At 43.8% G+C, this 15,382-nt stretch overlaps 1 protein-coding gene across 2 annotated transcripts in view; it reads left to right on the top strand.

Annotated features, from left to right (window-relative positions):
• Positions 1–12,488, top strand: part of nedd1 (NEDD1 gamma-tubulin ring complex targeting factor) — a 36,012-nt gene extending 23,524 nt beyond the window's left edge. For both annotated transcript variants that reach the window (XM_083648599.1, XM_083648598.1), the window contains exons 11-15: positions 498–658; positions 812–998; positions 9,992–10,115; positions 10,251–10,317; positions 12,250–12,488. In XM_083648599.1, coding sequence (XP_083504725.1) covers positions 498–658; positions 812–998; positions 9,992–10,115; positions 10,251–10,317; positions 12,250–12,354 — 644 coding nt within the window. In that variant the 3' untranslated portion in view covers positions 12,355–12,488. The remainder of the gene's footprint in view (positions 1–497; positions 659–811; positions 999–9,991; positions 10,116–10,250; positions 10,318–12,249) is intronic.
• Positions 12,489–15,382: the final 2,894 nt, after the last annotated feature.

The raw sequence follows: 15,382 nt of genomic DNA, 5'->3' as shown, positions 1-15,382 counted from the left end.
TGTTCCAAACTTTAAAAAAAAGAAAAAGGACACGTCAAATACATTTTTCCCAAAGATGGGGTCTATCATTTTAGGTAGTTATTATCATGATGATGTATGTTCAAATGCTTGTTTGATACTGTAAGATTATTTTTTACTTACCGTAGCTATTTAGCGATATAAAGGGGTTATGACATCATGATTGACAACTGTGACAGCCGCTCTCAAGCCTCCGACAGACAGCGGGACGTCTGAGGGGGTATGTGTGTCCCGCGGGCCATCATCCCGCCGGCCAACTCTAATGTGCAGCCTCCAAATGATGTCACACAAGCAAGATGGCCGCTCACGGAAACGAGATATTTTGCCTTCACTTTTGCATAGCGGTAGGAAGTGGGGACGCCTTTAGTCAATGGTTTTAATCCAGTGGTTTCTGTTGATTATTGAAGGCCTGGTTGCTAGTTAGATTCCCAGCTTTGTCACCATGTCACTGTTGTGATGGAGAGGGGACTCTGTTTCAGACTCTTATTCAGGTGCCCCCCCTCACCGTAAGACACCCCTGGGAACGCCCCTGGGAACCTCCCGGTGCTACAGCCCCCTGTCCATCTTCCAGACCCCCCCACCCATCCAAGAGGAGGAGCCAGTTCCCTCTGCAGCAAGCGAACAATGTGACTCCAGAAAGGTCCTGACCTCAGGCTCTGTTTAAAAGTTCAAATACCTCTGTATCACATACCACCCACATAGCAGAACACAACACAACACAATGTAAAGGAATGTGACTTCACAGCTGCCTGTCATTCATCAAATAATTTCTTGTTTTTGTTTTGATTTACAGTTCGACAAGGCCAGCGCTTCCAGCCTAGATAGGGAGGGTCAGACCACGCCCCCCACGTCCCAACAGACCAATCACAGCCAGCCAAACTTTCCCTTCTTCACCCCAGAGCCCAGCCTCAGAAGAACCAATGGCATTCAAGCTCAGGTTGGCTCACCTGTTCACGGAGCGCCGACTACCAGCACAGCAGGTACAGCAAGGCACTAATGCTGCTCCTCTCACTCTAACTACTCTTGGGGTGCGTTCAGGCGACGCCTTTTGAACATGTTTAAAAAAGCCTGCTGTGTATGTGTACTGAAGTGCTTTTTTATGGCAAGGATTAGATTCACATGAACAAGCTAGCTTAATTTAGCTAACATTAGCCTAGCTTGCAGACAGTGTTCAGTTACACTGTTTCGATATGCTAGCTCATCATTCAAATCATGAAACACCAGGCTTTTACATTCAGGTTGTGATTGTGAATGTAAAAGCCTGGTGCGGTTTCCACTAGGGGTGCACCGATCACGTTTACCGATCACGTTTTTTGCCACCGATTGCCAATCGCCTATGGAAAATATCTGCCCAACCGATCATCCACCGATCACCGATCACCGATATATAAACTCCTCAAAAAAAGTTTGGAAACGTTATTTCTGTCGATTATTTCTCCCCTTTAATAATACCAATTGGCATTGTATTTTATATCGTTGGAAAGCCTGATTAGTGATAGGGCTTTTTTTTTTATATATATAAAAAAAATTGAATATAAAATTGAATATAAAAAAATATCGGCAATCAGCCGAAATATCGGCAATCAGCCGATCGCATATTTGAGGTCAAAATCGGCCGATACAGATTGCTTGCCGATCGATCGGTGCACCCCTAGTTTCCACTGATGCCCTCGGCAAGCTGTTTTTGAAGCTCTGCGACAAACCCCCCGATCAGAGGCAAGTCATTGGCTCTTTCACACCGGCCTTGAAAGCCGAAAAATGCACGGAAAATAGGATTAGCGCCTCCGATGTGAAAGTCGTGAACGTGCTTTGGTGGACAATTGTTTTACGCCTTTTGTCCCGCGACGGGAGGTAGTAACAGCGCCGGGTTACCTGGCAACCCGCCTCCACTTGAAAGGTTGTTGCAGCGAGCCGGAAAAGGTGCGAATGGTCTGCTCATTCATAAAAAAAATTACAGGGGAAATCACCTCATGTATCAAGAAAGTGCACGAGTGAAAGTAAAAAAAGTAGTCTATACAATCATGACTGCAGGGACGCCAGGAGGAATGCTCCGTGCGGTTAGGCTTTATGCTCAAACGATGTTGACATTAGTAGGTAGGCTACAATTAACGGATATAATAATAAGCTTCAGAGGGCTATAGCTGTCTGTGGCGAGTTGGTCTGAGGTTATTCCCTCTCGAAATCAGCTCTGTGCATTCCCTTACAAAAACTACTAACGTGCATTTATAGCCTATACTATTCCCCCGACGAACGTTATGCAGACTGCAGCTGTTTGATATGCGGGCGGTCGTGTATCGTTCCAATTTTAGTAGGACACCATATCGATCTGCCCGCCCACCATGCGAGTGCACTATCCTCCCTGCTCAGCGGACTAGGAGGGAAGTCTTGTTGAATGAATTCGTTCATCATACAGTAGCCTAGGCTACACTAACCTATGAAAATATACATTTGGGCTAGGAGGAGCAGGAAATCCCTCCGCTCGCCTTTCAATCCGGGAGCAGGGGATTTCACCTGAAAGTACACAGCAGCACGGTAATGTGGCCGTGCTGCTTGGCTCTGTGTGAAAGCAATTTCTGTGGCGAGGCGGCTGGCTTTACGGGACTCCTAAATGGCAATTTTTGCGCGATCTGTGTGTGAAAGAGCCTATTGTATCGGTGCTTGCAAATCAGCGCTCGCTTGGTAAGTGTGAACTGTTCACACACGCAAGCAGCATTAGCGCCCCCCACACTCACTGCTCAAACTACCCAGACCTTCAGATTACTTATTTTTATTTTAATGAGGCATTACAGGTGGTATTTATGTAAAATATTGAGTGACAGCTTGGAATAGATATAAAATTGAAGTTTCTACATTTCACTCTGTGTGTGTGTGTGTGTGTGTGTGTGTGTGTGTGTGTGTGTGTGTGTGTGTGTGTGTGTGTGTGTGTGTGTGTGTGTGTGTGTGTCAGGGGTTCTGTTAGCTGGTAATTGCCGGCTTTTGTTGCCGTGGGCCGGCAAATTAAAAGGTCGCCGGCTCAAGTAGCTGGTTGGACATGTGAAAATAAATAAATTACTTATACAAAATAGCCTAATATTGTGTGACCTATAATGATGTTGCCATAAGCTACAACTTAAATATAGACTTAAATATATTATATAATCTTGCCCGGCTGTTATGGGAGTCAAGTCAAGTTTATTTGTATAGCCCTAATTCACAAGCATGTCCCAGAGGGCTTCACAGAAAATATGTCTAGCTAATTCTAGCTAACACAACAGTAGCAAATTACAGAATAAAGATAACACATTGAACAATTTATAAAGAAATATAGAAAATATAGAAATATAGGATAGAGCAGAGGAGAGAGAAGGGAGGAGAGCAGGGGGAATGTGAGAGAGTGATGGGGTGGGGAGGGAATGGGAAATGTTGGAGAGTATAGGAGGTGGGGAAGGAGCAGGGGAAAGAGGAGAGAGCAGGAGAGGAGAGGGAGAGCGGGGGGATGTGGGGGAGAAGAGAGCAGGGAGAGGGAGGAGGTGGGGAGAGAATGGGAAATGTGGGGGAGGAGAGAACAGAGAAGGAGAGGTGGGGAAAGTAGCAGGGGAAGGGGGAAAGAAAGATAATGGGTGCCATGCTTTAAAATGGAATGGATGCCATGCTTTAGAAAAGTGGAGGGGGGGGTTCGGGAACGGGAGGAGGTGGGGAGGTGGGGAGGGAGAGCAGGGGGAGTATGAGAGACTATATGGAGAGAACAGGGAAAGGAGGCCTAGCTGATACAACAGTAACAAATTACAGTAGTAATAATAACACATCGAACAATCATATGATAGAGAAATATAGACACACATTTTACAAACGGACATATGTCGATTTCTTTGCAACCAAACTATGCTTAACTTAATTTGCTGCAAGCCTTAGTAGTGGATCCCTTTGCCAAATAAACACATGTTCACATACAGTATAGAGCTTATGGGTGCCTCGCTTTAGGGTAGAATGGGTGCCATGCTTTAAAATAGTGGCGGAATAGTGGGAGGGGATAGAATGGGTGCCATGCTTTGGAGTAGAATGGGTACTATGCTTTAGAATAGATAGATAGATAGATAGATAGATAGATAGATAGATAGATAGATAGATAGATAGATAGATAGATAGATAGACAGAGTACTTTATTCATCCCCGTAGGGAAATTCTGGCATTACAGCAGCAGTAGCATCAATGACAGCAACAACTAATTAACACATTGAGTGCCAGCGACGCCATATGGCGTCAAGAGAAATTTACCGTAGGCTGCCAGCGACGCCAAATGGCGTCAATAACTCCAAATTCATATTTTGACGGGGGAATGTCGATCTAAGCCTCTTACATCGCCTCTTACAATATGGGAGCTATTGAATGTGTCTAACCTATTTTACAGAACCCTTAGGTGGCGACAGTGCCCTCCCGATTAGACAACGGCCAGGAGAAAAGAGAGAAGAAGTCATGAGGAAACGGAAATCGCCATTGATATGCTTGAAGCATAACGTCGTTAGCTGTGCCTGTGAACAGCAGTCATCTGCTGCCACAATTGAGCCCCATCCGTGTCCGCTGCGATAGTCCATCCATATGATTTAGTTGCCGATACGGCGACACCAGCGTCTTTATGAAAAGTTAAATTATTCTCAGCTGGGAGCCGAGGACACGCTGTAAAAAAGCGGGGGGTGCAGGCAGCGGACTTTTCAGTGCAGAGCAAACCGCAGCAGAGCAGAGACACTCGACTCCTCCCACCACGGAGGAGGAGGAGGAGGGGGGTGGGGCACGCAGGGCACTAACAGCATACAACCATTGACAGTACACACACACACAGGCAGCAGCAGGCTCGCATTTTGTTCAACTCAAAGCAGAATTCATTCTGTCGCCTTTCTAACATAAAGATGTGATTATCTCAGAAACTAATTTCAGCATGCTCTTTTCGGTCGAAAACACTCTTTTTCAGAGGGGTGTATTTCCAAAATGGAACGGTTTATAAACACAGTTTTTTTTTTTTTATGAAACAGAAGGGTTCAAAGTTTCATTGGTTGTCCATATAAGAGGAACACAAAAAATGATATGGCTATATTAAAATGCATTGCAGCCTATGTGGCACAGTACAGCACCTTTTGCCCAAGGGCCGTGGCACTCAAAGTGTTAATAGGGCTGTCAGCGTTAACGCGTTAATCGTGCGTTAATGCGGGCCGCCCATAACGTGTTTTTTTTTTTTAATCGCATGCCGCTATTTTGTCCCTTCGTCGCACCCGTACTTGTAGTCAAGCCGTTCGCAGCCGTTTCCTGTCTCCTGCCTGTGGAGGCATGGAAGACTTAAAGACAGCAATGCGCTTCTAAATGGCTCGTTTTACTTTAAATTACACCCAAATGGCACAGTGGACAAGTCAAGAGCAGTAGTTTGCACCTTGTGTAAAACGGAATTAAAATATCACCGAAGTACATCGAGTTTGAGCTATCACCTAAAAGCTAAGCATACCAGAGCAGCTAGCGGCCAGCTAGCAGCCAGCTAGCTAGCGCAAGACTCATTCATCACTCATTCTTCCTTCAGAGTCTCGGATGCGCGGGTCCTCTAACCACTGGGAGGTCGGCTCCAATGGCTTCACGCGATATACACGTTATCAATACACAGTTTCCAATACCGAGCCATTATTCACATGGAATTGCCAAAGTTTTTAGCTCAGATACAGCCTTCTTCGGCTGTGTCATTTTGGGTTTCGACTGCTCCACAGCACCGCCGCCGGAAGTATCGTTTCTGGAGCGTTCTGGAGTGTTTACAATTATTGTGCATTTATTTTCTATTCAAGATGCATTTTGTAGACATTTTGTGACCTCCTGTCTACATTGCACTTCTATTGAATTGAAAATAAATCTAAAATTCAAGATCACAAAGTACATTTATTTGCATTCATTTGATTCCCAATCACGACAGGGTAAGAATTATTAATATCTAATTAAAAATGCTTTGCAATGCAAAATAATGGCATTTTAAACATGCGATACAAAGATGCGATTAATCGCGATTAACTATAGTTAATCGCACGTTTAATCGCGACTAAGAAAATTAATCGTTTGACAGCCCTACTAATTAAACAATAAAAAGTTACACAAATTCCCGTAGGTAAGGTGCAGAGCAAAAACAGCAGTATCAACATATTGCTAGAAAGAAGCAAGAAACAATACAATACGTAAAATATGCAATATACAATATATACAACTTTACTTGCACCGCCGTTACATCTTTCGTTTCCCGGAAACTAAGTATATTAAATAATACTATTATTTCTATGACTAAAGCTGTACACTGTTTGATTATTTATATTATAATTGCAATGACTATGCCGTACCCTGTATGGCGTATTATATTACATGGTAATATAGCTATGACTATACATTGTGAGTGTGCAATGTGCAACGTGGGCATGAGTGTGCACTGTGCATGTGCAGTATGGATTCAACATTCAGGAGGGTCATTATAGGAGGGTGGGAGGGGAGAGGAGGGCCCTCCTCTCTCGGCATGTCCAGGAGTTATTGTATATTGTTATTGCGGTGGGCACGGGTGGGGGAAGGGGGAAAGAGGAGAGAGCAGGAGAGGGGAGGAGGGAGGGAGAGCGGGGGGATGTGGGGGAGGAGAGAGCAGGGAGAGGGAGGAGGTGGGGAGAGAATGGGAAATGTGGGGGAGGAGCGAACGGAGAAGGAGAGGTGGGAGGGTGCAGGGGAGGGAGAGCAGGGGGAATGTGAGAGAGGAGAGAGCAGGAAGTGGCAGGGAATGGGGAAAATTGGGGAGGAGAGGAGGAAGGGAAGGAGCAGGGGAGGGGAGAAAGAGGAGAGAGCAGGAGAAGGGAGGGGGAGAGCGGTGGGATGTGGGGGAGGAAAGAGCATGGAAAGAGAGGAGGTGGGGAGGGAATGGGAAATGTGGGAGAGGAGAGAACAGGAAGGGGGAAGTGGGGAAGGAGCAGGGGAAAGAGAAAGAGAGGGGGGGGAGAAGATCAGACAAACTGACTACTCTAGACATTAACCAGAACTAACTAGGACACAGGGGATCTAGCTAATCTACAGCCTAGTCTGGCCTGTCCTATTCTGCTCTAGTCTAGTCAGAGTGTTTGCTGAAAAAGGTAAAATCCTGCACCTGCAGCATCCCGCGGCTGACAGCGCTTTGGCCTGACACAAGAGACCAAAATGTTAATGCAGACATCCCTCGGCCAGTTCTTTTTATGTAACGATGGTCCAGAACAAGATCCATGAGAAGCCGCCACAGCGAGGAAAAGTTGGGTTGATAAGAATCGCAAGTTGGCTTCAGCTTTGCACATCCAGCGGAGGCGGAGCGCTTATTGGTGAAGAAACTGCTGCGGGTGTATTGTGAGAAAAGCAGCGACAGAGAGGTCCTCTGACAGGTTGTAAAGCTTATTATTATGTCTGTTAATTTAGCCACTAATGTCAACATTGTTTCAGCATAAATAACCTACTAGAACCTCAGGTCATTTGCCATTTAAGGAGGAGTATTTAGGGGGGCACGGTGGTGCAGTGGTAAGCGCTGTCGCCTCACAGCTAGAAGGTCCTGGGTTCGATTCCCACCTGGGACGCTGTGAGCGCTGAAGGAGTGCGTGCCCGCCGCCCGGGTGGGGTCGTCAAAAGGGCCTTTCTGTGTGGAGTTTGCATGTTCTCCCCGTGCCCCCTGGGGGCTTCCTTCATATAGGAACCCCACACCAAAACATGCAATATCCTGGTCGCTGATGTGGTGCCTCCTCTGGTCGTTAGGGGCACCTGTTCGGAGGGAGGGGAACTCGTTGGAATAGCGTGATCCTCCCACGTGCTATGTCCTACTGGTGAAGCTTCCCCTGTCAGGTGAAAAGAAGCGGCTGGCTACTGCCCATGTCTCGGAGGAAGCATGGAGCCAGTTTCGGCTCTCCCCAGATCAGCAGAGGGTGGAGCAGCAACCAGGATAAATAAATAAAAAGCACTAACGGGGGATACAAATGGGACAAAAAATCGGGGGGGGGAGGGTGAGTATTTAATGAGCAGCTTTCATTTATTTGTCTGAACACTTTATGGAGCATCATCACAAAGCTCACAACACGCAACAAGGGATTTCGTTCTCAGATGTAGGCTACAGGTAACAGGCTAATATTCTTACCTTTGCCCTTCAGTTTAAAGTAAAGCAAATATTCTCATGTTGTGAAGTAGGCTATAAGTCTGTTCTGAAAGCGAGTTGGATGCCCGCGTGTCAACCAGCTGCAGTCTGCTTTTAATAACCTTGTCACCGCTTCAGAAAATATAGGCTACTTTTAAAAGTTTGACTGACTGCACGTCTCATCTCTGACCTGTCGCAGGTAGGGAACTGGTTCTTAATTTAGATTATTTTTCAAGTTATTTGATTTCACGTTCTTGGATGCAAAGCGACATTTAATGTAGGCCCGCCAGTGTCTTTCTTTAGGCTTAATTAAATGGGAATATATGACAAACTCAGTTCACAAAGTTTGTGAAGTTCATTCACTATAATAATAAAGTAGGCTACATGTGTTGGACGATTGGATAATAGCTTTTGTTTTTTGTGTTTTATTGTTTAATCTTAACAGGCCTGCAAACCCGAACCGAATTAATTAATTAAATAAGGAGCGGTGTGCGGCTCGCTCCCTTTGCACTCGCAAGCGCAGACCACAGTCAGTGAATAGTTAGATAATTTTGAAATAAATGCCAACAAAAATGATTTAAAATAAAGATTTTGTTTGCTAAAAATATACAATAATATGTTATGTATTTAGGGAATGATTACATCCCTTTTTTCAATACATTTTGACTGGGCCGGTAAATATTCTATAAGGCCAGAATTCTGGAATGATGCCGGCTCCATTGGCAGTTTAGAAAAAAGCCTAACGGAATCCCTGGTGTGTGTGTGTGTGCATGTACAGTGTGTGTGCATGTACAGTATGTGTGCGCGCGGTGTGTGTATGTGTGCGTGCGTGGTATGTGTGATGCACCTGTGTTGAACCGATGAGCACACAGCTCGATGTGTTTCTCATCATCCTCTGAGCTGTGCAGTCAGGCGCTGCCGCTCCCCACCAACTGCAGCGCCTCGCTCTCACAGAGTCCCGTGGCTCACGCAGGCGGAGCAAGTCGGACAACTTTTTTAACCATCATGCAACAGGGCAAGCAAGGCGCTGGTCATCTCAAATGAGCCTAATAATTACTACAACACAGTGACAGACACACACGGCCACACATACACACACTCGCACGAGTCCCCCTGTGACCGAGTGACAGACGTACAAGCCAAATACACCCCTTGCTCCTACACTACTGTGACTAAAAATCAAGCATTTGTATTGTATCATTTCAGAGAACAGTCCCACAGTTGTTCCTTTTTCAAACTTGGGGTGCTGTAAAAACACATTGCTAACACATTGCAAAAAAGTGAGCCCACGCCTCATCGCATTAGCAGAGGAGAGGAGTGCCTGAACAAGTGAAAAAGGTGTCGTCTTAACACAGCCAGAGTCACCAAGTCCTCCATCTTTATGTCAGGTTACAGTTTGGGGAAACCTGACCTCGCAGCAGTTAGTGATGCAGAGGTTGGGTTGGTTTTCTGTAACTAAGTAGTACTGTGGTCACAGGGTTTGTTGTCTGGTGAGTAGGGTTAGTCGTTCTGGTTTTCTGTAACTAAGTAGTACTCTAAGTAGCTCTATAAATTAAATGTATTATTATTATTATTATTATTACTGTGGTCGCACACAGTGTTTGTGGTCTGGTCAGTAGGGTTAGTCATTCTGGTTTTCTGTAACTAAGTAGTACTGTGGTCACAGGGTTTGTGGTCTGGTGAACTGAGTAGGGTTAGTCATTCTGGTTTTCTGTAACTAAGTAGTACTCTTAACTAAGTAGCTCTATAAATTAAATGTATTATTATTATTATTATTACTGTGGTCACAGGGTTTGTGGTCTGGTCAGTAGGGTTAGTCATTCTGGTTACTGGGCTGAACTGTGTGTGCAGGTCTGGCGGCGGCCATGTCCTCCTCCCTCTCCCAGAACATCGTGGAGGTGGTGGGACCTCCTCTCGACCCCCTCCAGATCCACTTCATCCAGAACATGATCCACGAAACCCTGGAGGACTTCAGGTAGATCCCTGACCACTCATTATCTCACCAGTTTGGGAGTGAGGCTAAAATACACAGTGATAAATGTGAGAAGCTCCACATGCAGGCGAGTGTGAACCTCCTGGTTTCAACCTGATGTTCTTGTCTCCTGCTTAGGGACGCCTGTCACCGAGACATCGTCAACCTGCAGGTGGAGATGATCCGACAGTTTTACATCCAGCTGGTATGAACCAACACATCTGATTAGGAGGGCTGGTGATAATTCAGTGGACTCATATTGTGATGATCTGAAGATATTTTAATATCGTGACACATTTCTGCTGTCTAAATTGATGAGCAAATTTTATTTAAAAACTCGTAGGAATATTATTAATGTTTCTGTTTTGTTTGATATTACACCTAACATTACCATTCGGTTCAATGAAATGAACATTCATTTGATTATTTAATGTGATTTTTCATACATGAGCCAAGTTCACCTCTGTAGTCTGGCTTTAACTTGTCTCACTCACCTTTTCCTTCTAACGCCTGTTGTTAATTGTCCACTTCTTTCATCATTAATTGTGTTGCCTTTTAGTTCCTGTAACAACTTGGTAACTGTTTTGAAAAGTACAAAACAAAACATGACCATAACAGTAACCATTAGGTCATCTCCTCCTATCCTGCCCAGAAACTCTGAACACCTCAAGCATTTTATTGTAGGCGTTTAAAGTGTTACTTATGACAAACAGCCGATATTTGTGTTCAGGGTTCCTACACAGGTCTGAAAAGTGTTGAAAAGTATTCAAACTGAATTTGATAATTTCTTGACATTCGTTAATCAAAGCAGTGGATGTGTAGTCGGGACCCTCCGTCCCGAAACCCTCTTACCAATTCTGTAAGCGCCCTCATCCAATACCTTGTCTTGGGAGTCATTGACTACGTTTACATGCACACAATATTCCACTATTAATCGGAAAATGACAATATTCTGAATATGATAAGGGTCATGTAAACAGCATATTCCAGTTGCATTTTCCCAATTTATCATTTTCCGATTAAGACGTGGGTTATTCCAGTATTATTCGGGTTTTAGGAGGATTCTTTGATCATGTATACAGCGCATTCGGAATATGCGTCTCAATCAGGGTTTTTACTGCAGTTTGTGACGCCTGTTTGCGGTCAGTTGATATGTGCTAGAAAGCACTGGAAGAGGCGATATAATCATATAATCCATCATCTCTGGCATGCGAAAAGAAAAGCCCATATTTCTTAAACATCGATTTAAAGTGAGATATTTAAAGAGAGAGTGGTGCCCACGGAAGTCCAAAATGCTTGCGAGCCTGCGAGGTAATAACGTGGGCTACTAGCCTACTTTTTATGAAAGACTTGGATGTGCAAATATCGCAACGCCAAAATTTTCAGCAGCAAGCTCCTGAAATGGACCAAGTGATGCTGGTAAGAATAGCGCTGCTCTGTTCTCAACAGAAAAACTCGTCCTACCTGCATCTCTCTCTCTCTCCCCATCTCTCACGTGTCGGGGAGGGCCAGCTACGGCTGCATGCAAACGAGAATATTCATTTAGTCAGATTATTGTCCTTTTCCGAATATGGGCAAAAACCGGAATATTGTGTGCATGTAAATGTAGTCAATGGCGTCTCTGTCTATGCAAGACCGCTGTGTTTGAAACAGCTGGAGGCCTAACTTACTCTATGGATTTTTAAAGTCAATAACATTACTTTACTTTATATGTTCTGTATTCATGTAATACATATACAACTGTCAATTAGATGGTAATCTGCATGTTTGTTATAATGACCATCCGCTACCTTATAGTGATCAATTTGACCAGTCCCAAGGTGAACACTATAAGGAGTGCACTGTATGTGGTAATCTGGTAAGCCTTACTTGTTCTACAACACTGTATTGTCTGCTAGAAGTGCTAACATGATGTTAACCAGTTGGTTGGTTAACGATTAGTGCAGCTTGTAAGCTAGCAGCAGGTGATGTTATCCGCTTTTATTTCTCCTCACAAAAAGAGCTCCAGCCAGCGCTTTCTCCACAGCGAAAAGATGCTGACAAATGCTATGTGGACACACAGCCTTAGCATCAGGACCAGCCAGCTAACATGAAACGGTTAGCAGCATTGGATGATGTGCAACGTTTTGTTTTTCAGAATGAGATCCATGGTCTGATAGAGAAATACTCTGTGAACGAGTCTCTGGCGGAGGAATTGGAGAAGCTGAGGGAGGAGAACCGCAGGCTGAAGACCAACTACTGACCAGCCAAGTCTAGACCCAGTCCAGACCGACTACTACCTGGAGCCTTAAACTGGGTTAGGGTTTGACTGTACCAGGACGGAATAAAAACTGTTAAATTTTTTTTTATAAATAAAATAAACAAGCAAGCATCGTAGATAGATTGCTGTGAGTGATGTTTTTTGTTTTTCATTTTTGTAAAGAACACAAACAAAACAAAACAGACAGGCTCAGACACAAGAAAACAAAGCAAACATTCAACATTAGAGTGGTGGATCCATGTTTTTTTGGGGGGTGGGTGGGGTGAGGGCTGGGGGCTTTATGTAACAATATTTTCTTTATTATTATTTTCTCTGTTATTATTACTGCTATTACTAGTATTGTTGTATCGATCAATCCATATATCGTACACTGACGTTTTTTTTGTGTGTTTTTCAGTTGTCGTCGTTATTGTTGTTTTGTTTTTGTCCCCCTATCCATCACATGGTGTTGATGTTTGTCTTTTGTTCGTTATAGAAAAGAGATGGTGTCTGATGTAATACTGTAACCGTATTTGTAATAATACTGTAATGTACAGATATTCGCCATTCTCATTAAAAAATGTAAAAAATAAAAACATTACAGTGGTGCTACCAGCCACGTAAGGTGCTGATGAGATCTCATGCGAGGGCTCTATAGGAAACCAGTTGGCGAGTCACCCGTCACCCCTAACCTCATCGAGGTGGGCTAAAAACGGGTCCCATATATTTTGAAATTTTCTAAGTGAGTTGGTTCTCAGGAACCTGAGTCTCTCCATCCGTGTAACAGATCATGTCCGTCAACCGCAATTGGAAAGAGGGTGAAGAGGGGGACTTCCATTCCTTAAGAATTAGTTTTTTGGCAACAGTTGTCCCCAGTGTCAGAGATTGTTGCACAGCTGTAGTGAAGTTCAGAGAGGACTCCGAGCAGCCAAAGATGGCGAGTTCTGCCTCTGGCTGAAGGGTTATTTCATAGGCCTTAGAGTACCAGTCAAATATTTTGGCCCAGAATCCTCCCAGTGAAGGACAGAACCAGAAGGCATGAGACAGAGTGCCGTCTGATACCTGACATCTATCACATATAGGGCTTTCACACCGGCAGGGCTCCGTGCCGGTTCCGGTTCCAGAACCCTAATCTGAACTGGCCGGCGCGTTCAGACCGAAAAAATAATTGGTTCTCAGCGGAACCAAAAAATAGTTGGTTTTCCTTGGGAACCGTGACATCATCAGTGGGCGTGTCTCATTCTAGGCTGTGAAAACGAGCAGGAAGGAGAAGAAGGCAGTGACAACATGGAGAAAAATAATTTGCAGTGGTCTCCTGAGGAAACCAAATGTTTAGTGGCGATTTGAGCATCTACCGAATCTCAAGAAAAGCTAGAAAGCAGTACAAGAAAGAGCAAGTCATATGCCGAACTTGCAGAAGAGAGGGCCAAGGCTGGGTTCACTCGAACGCCAGACCAAATAATAAACTTAAAAAAATAAACTGAAGGAGGACTACCGAATAATGTCCTCCCACTTTGGTTCTGCTTAAACTGGTGTGAACACGGGCTGGTTCGCCAGAAAGCACCAAGGTTCTGAGACTCCAGAACGGAGCCAGAACCAGAACCGTGTCTGTCTGAAAGCACTAATAGTGGAGAGACAGAGGCAGGGCCGGTTCCAGAACAAGATGACTAGGGGTGCATCCTAGATAGGAAGGGGTGCAGATGCCCGGCCAAAGGCCGGGCCCACTCGGGTGTGCCCGGCCGAAAAATTTGACATGTTATTTTACTAAAAATAATGCATTTGACCATCATTTCAAGTAGAATGATACCACCCAAGCAAGAATATTTCAAGTGTTTCAAGTGCTTTACTGAAATATTTGGACCATATAATGATAATACAATTATCTCAACCTCAAAAGGTTACATATAGGTGCCAAAAAGCCATAAAATCACATCAAAGAACAAAGAAAAACAACAACTATAATTCAAGTTTAAACAGTAAGTGTGCAGCTGTAGCATTTATTTAAAAAATTTTTTTTTTTTTTTTTTTTTTTTTTCAACTGAGCATGCAGACAATTAAAATAAGGGTGCAATGCATGCTTTTGCACCCCCGTAGAACCGGGCCTGGACAGAGGGGTAGATCTTGTGCAACTTTTGCTTCGAATAGTGAAGACGATGGGTGACTTTAAATTGGATCCGCTGGTGTCTACTATTAACTAGGGGTGTCACGATACACTCAGTTCACGATACGATACGTATCACGATACTGGGTTCACGATAACGATACGATACGATTTTAACAATATTTTTTTTAACTTGAATAATGACAATATATGACTGGAAAAGTAGTATTTTATTTGAAATGCACAAATACAAAACATGCTGTTGTGGGAAATTGTTATTACAATAACAACTAGAAAAACATGAGATTGGAGATAAGGCTTATCTTGAAATAGAATGAGTTACACCGTCACTTAGATTTACTTTGAACTAAAAGGTTTCTCAGCAGTATAAATTCTCATTATGCATCTTCAGTTTTTCTTCAAACTCAAACAACAAGACTTTTCTTAGTCTATTTTTTATGCATCTTCAGTTTTTCCTGTCAAGTAAACAGTTTTGCCAGAAACTCAATTGAATGGTTTCTCTCCTGTATAACTTCTCATGTGTCTCTTCAGAGACTTGTTCAACTGAACTACTTTCCACACATTGAACTTCAACAAACAAAGACGTTTCTTTGTCTATTTTTGGGAAAAAAAAAAAAAAATGCGATATGAGATTTCATCTCAACGATACATATCGTGACGTTTTACTATCGCGAAATTTCGTGGGACGATATATTGTGACACCCCTACTATTAACTGAGCAGAGCTGCACCACAGACAAACTCCTATCCCATACAATATCAGATAACTCAATGCCAAGTTCCCCCTGCCATGCTTCTCTAATCCTCTCAGTAGAGGCCGTGATGCAGTTGTCAAACAAACATACAAACCTAGAAATTAGATGCTTGGAATGAGGAGGGCTCAGCAGAACATCGAAGAAAGCATGTTAAT

The sequence above is a fragment of the Poromitra crassiceps genome, assembly GCF_964638095.1.
Source record: "Poromitra crassiceps genome assembly, chromosome: 1".
In the NCBI taxonomy this organism is placed as follows: domain Eukaryota; kingdom Metazoa; phylum Chordata; class Actinopteri; order Beryciformes; family Melamphaidae; genus Poromitra; species Poromitra crassiceps.
The sequence above is the reverse complement of the archived record's forward strand: the minus strand, read 5'-3'. Positions and strand labels throughout refer to the sequence as shown.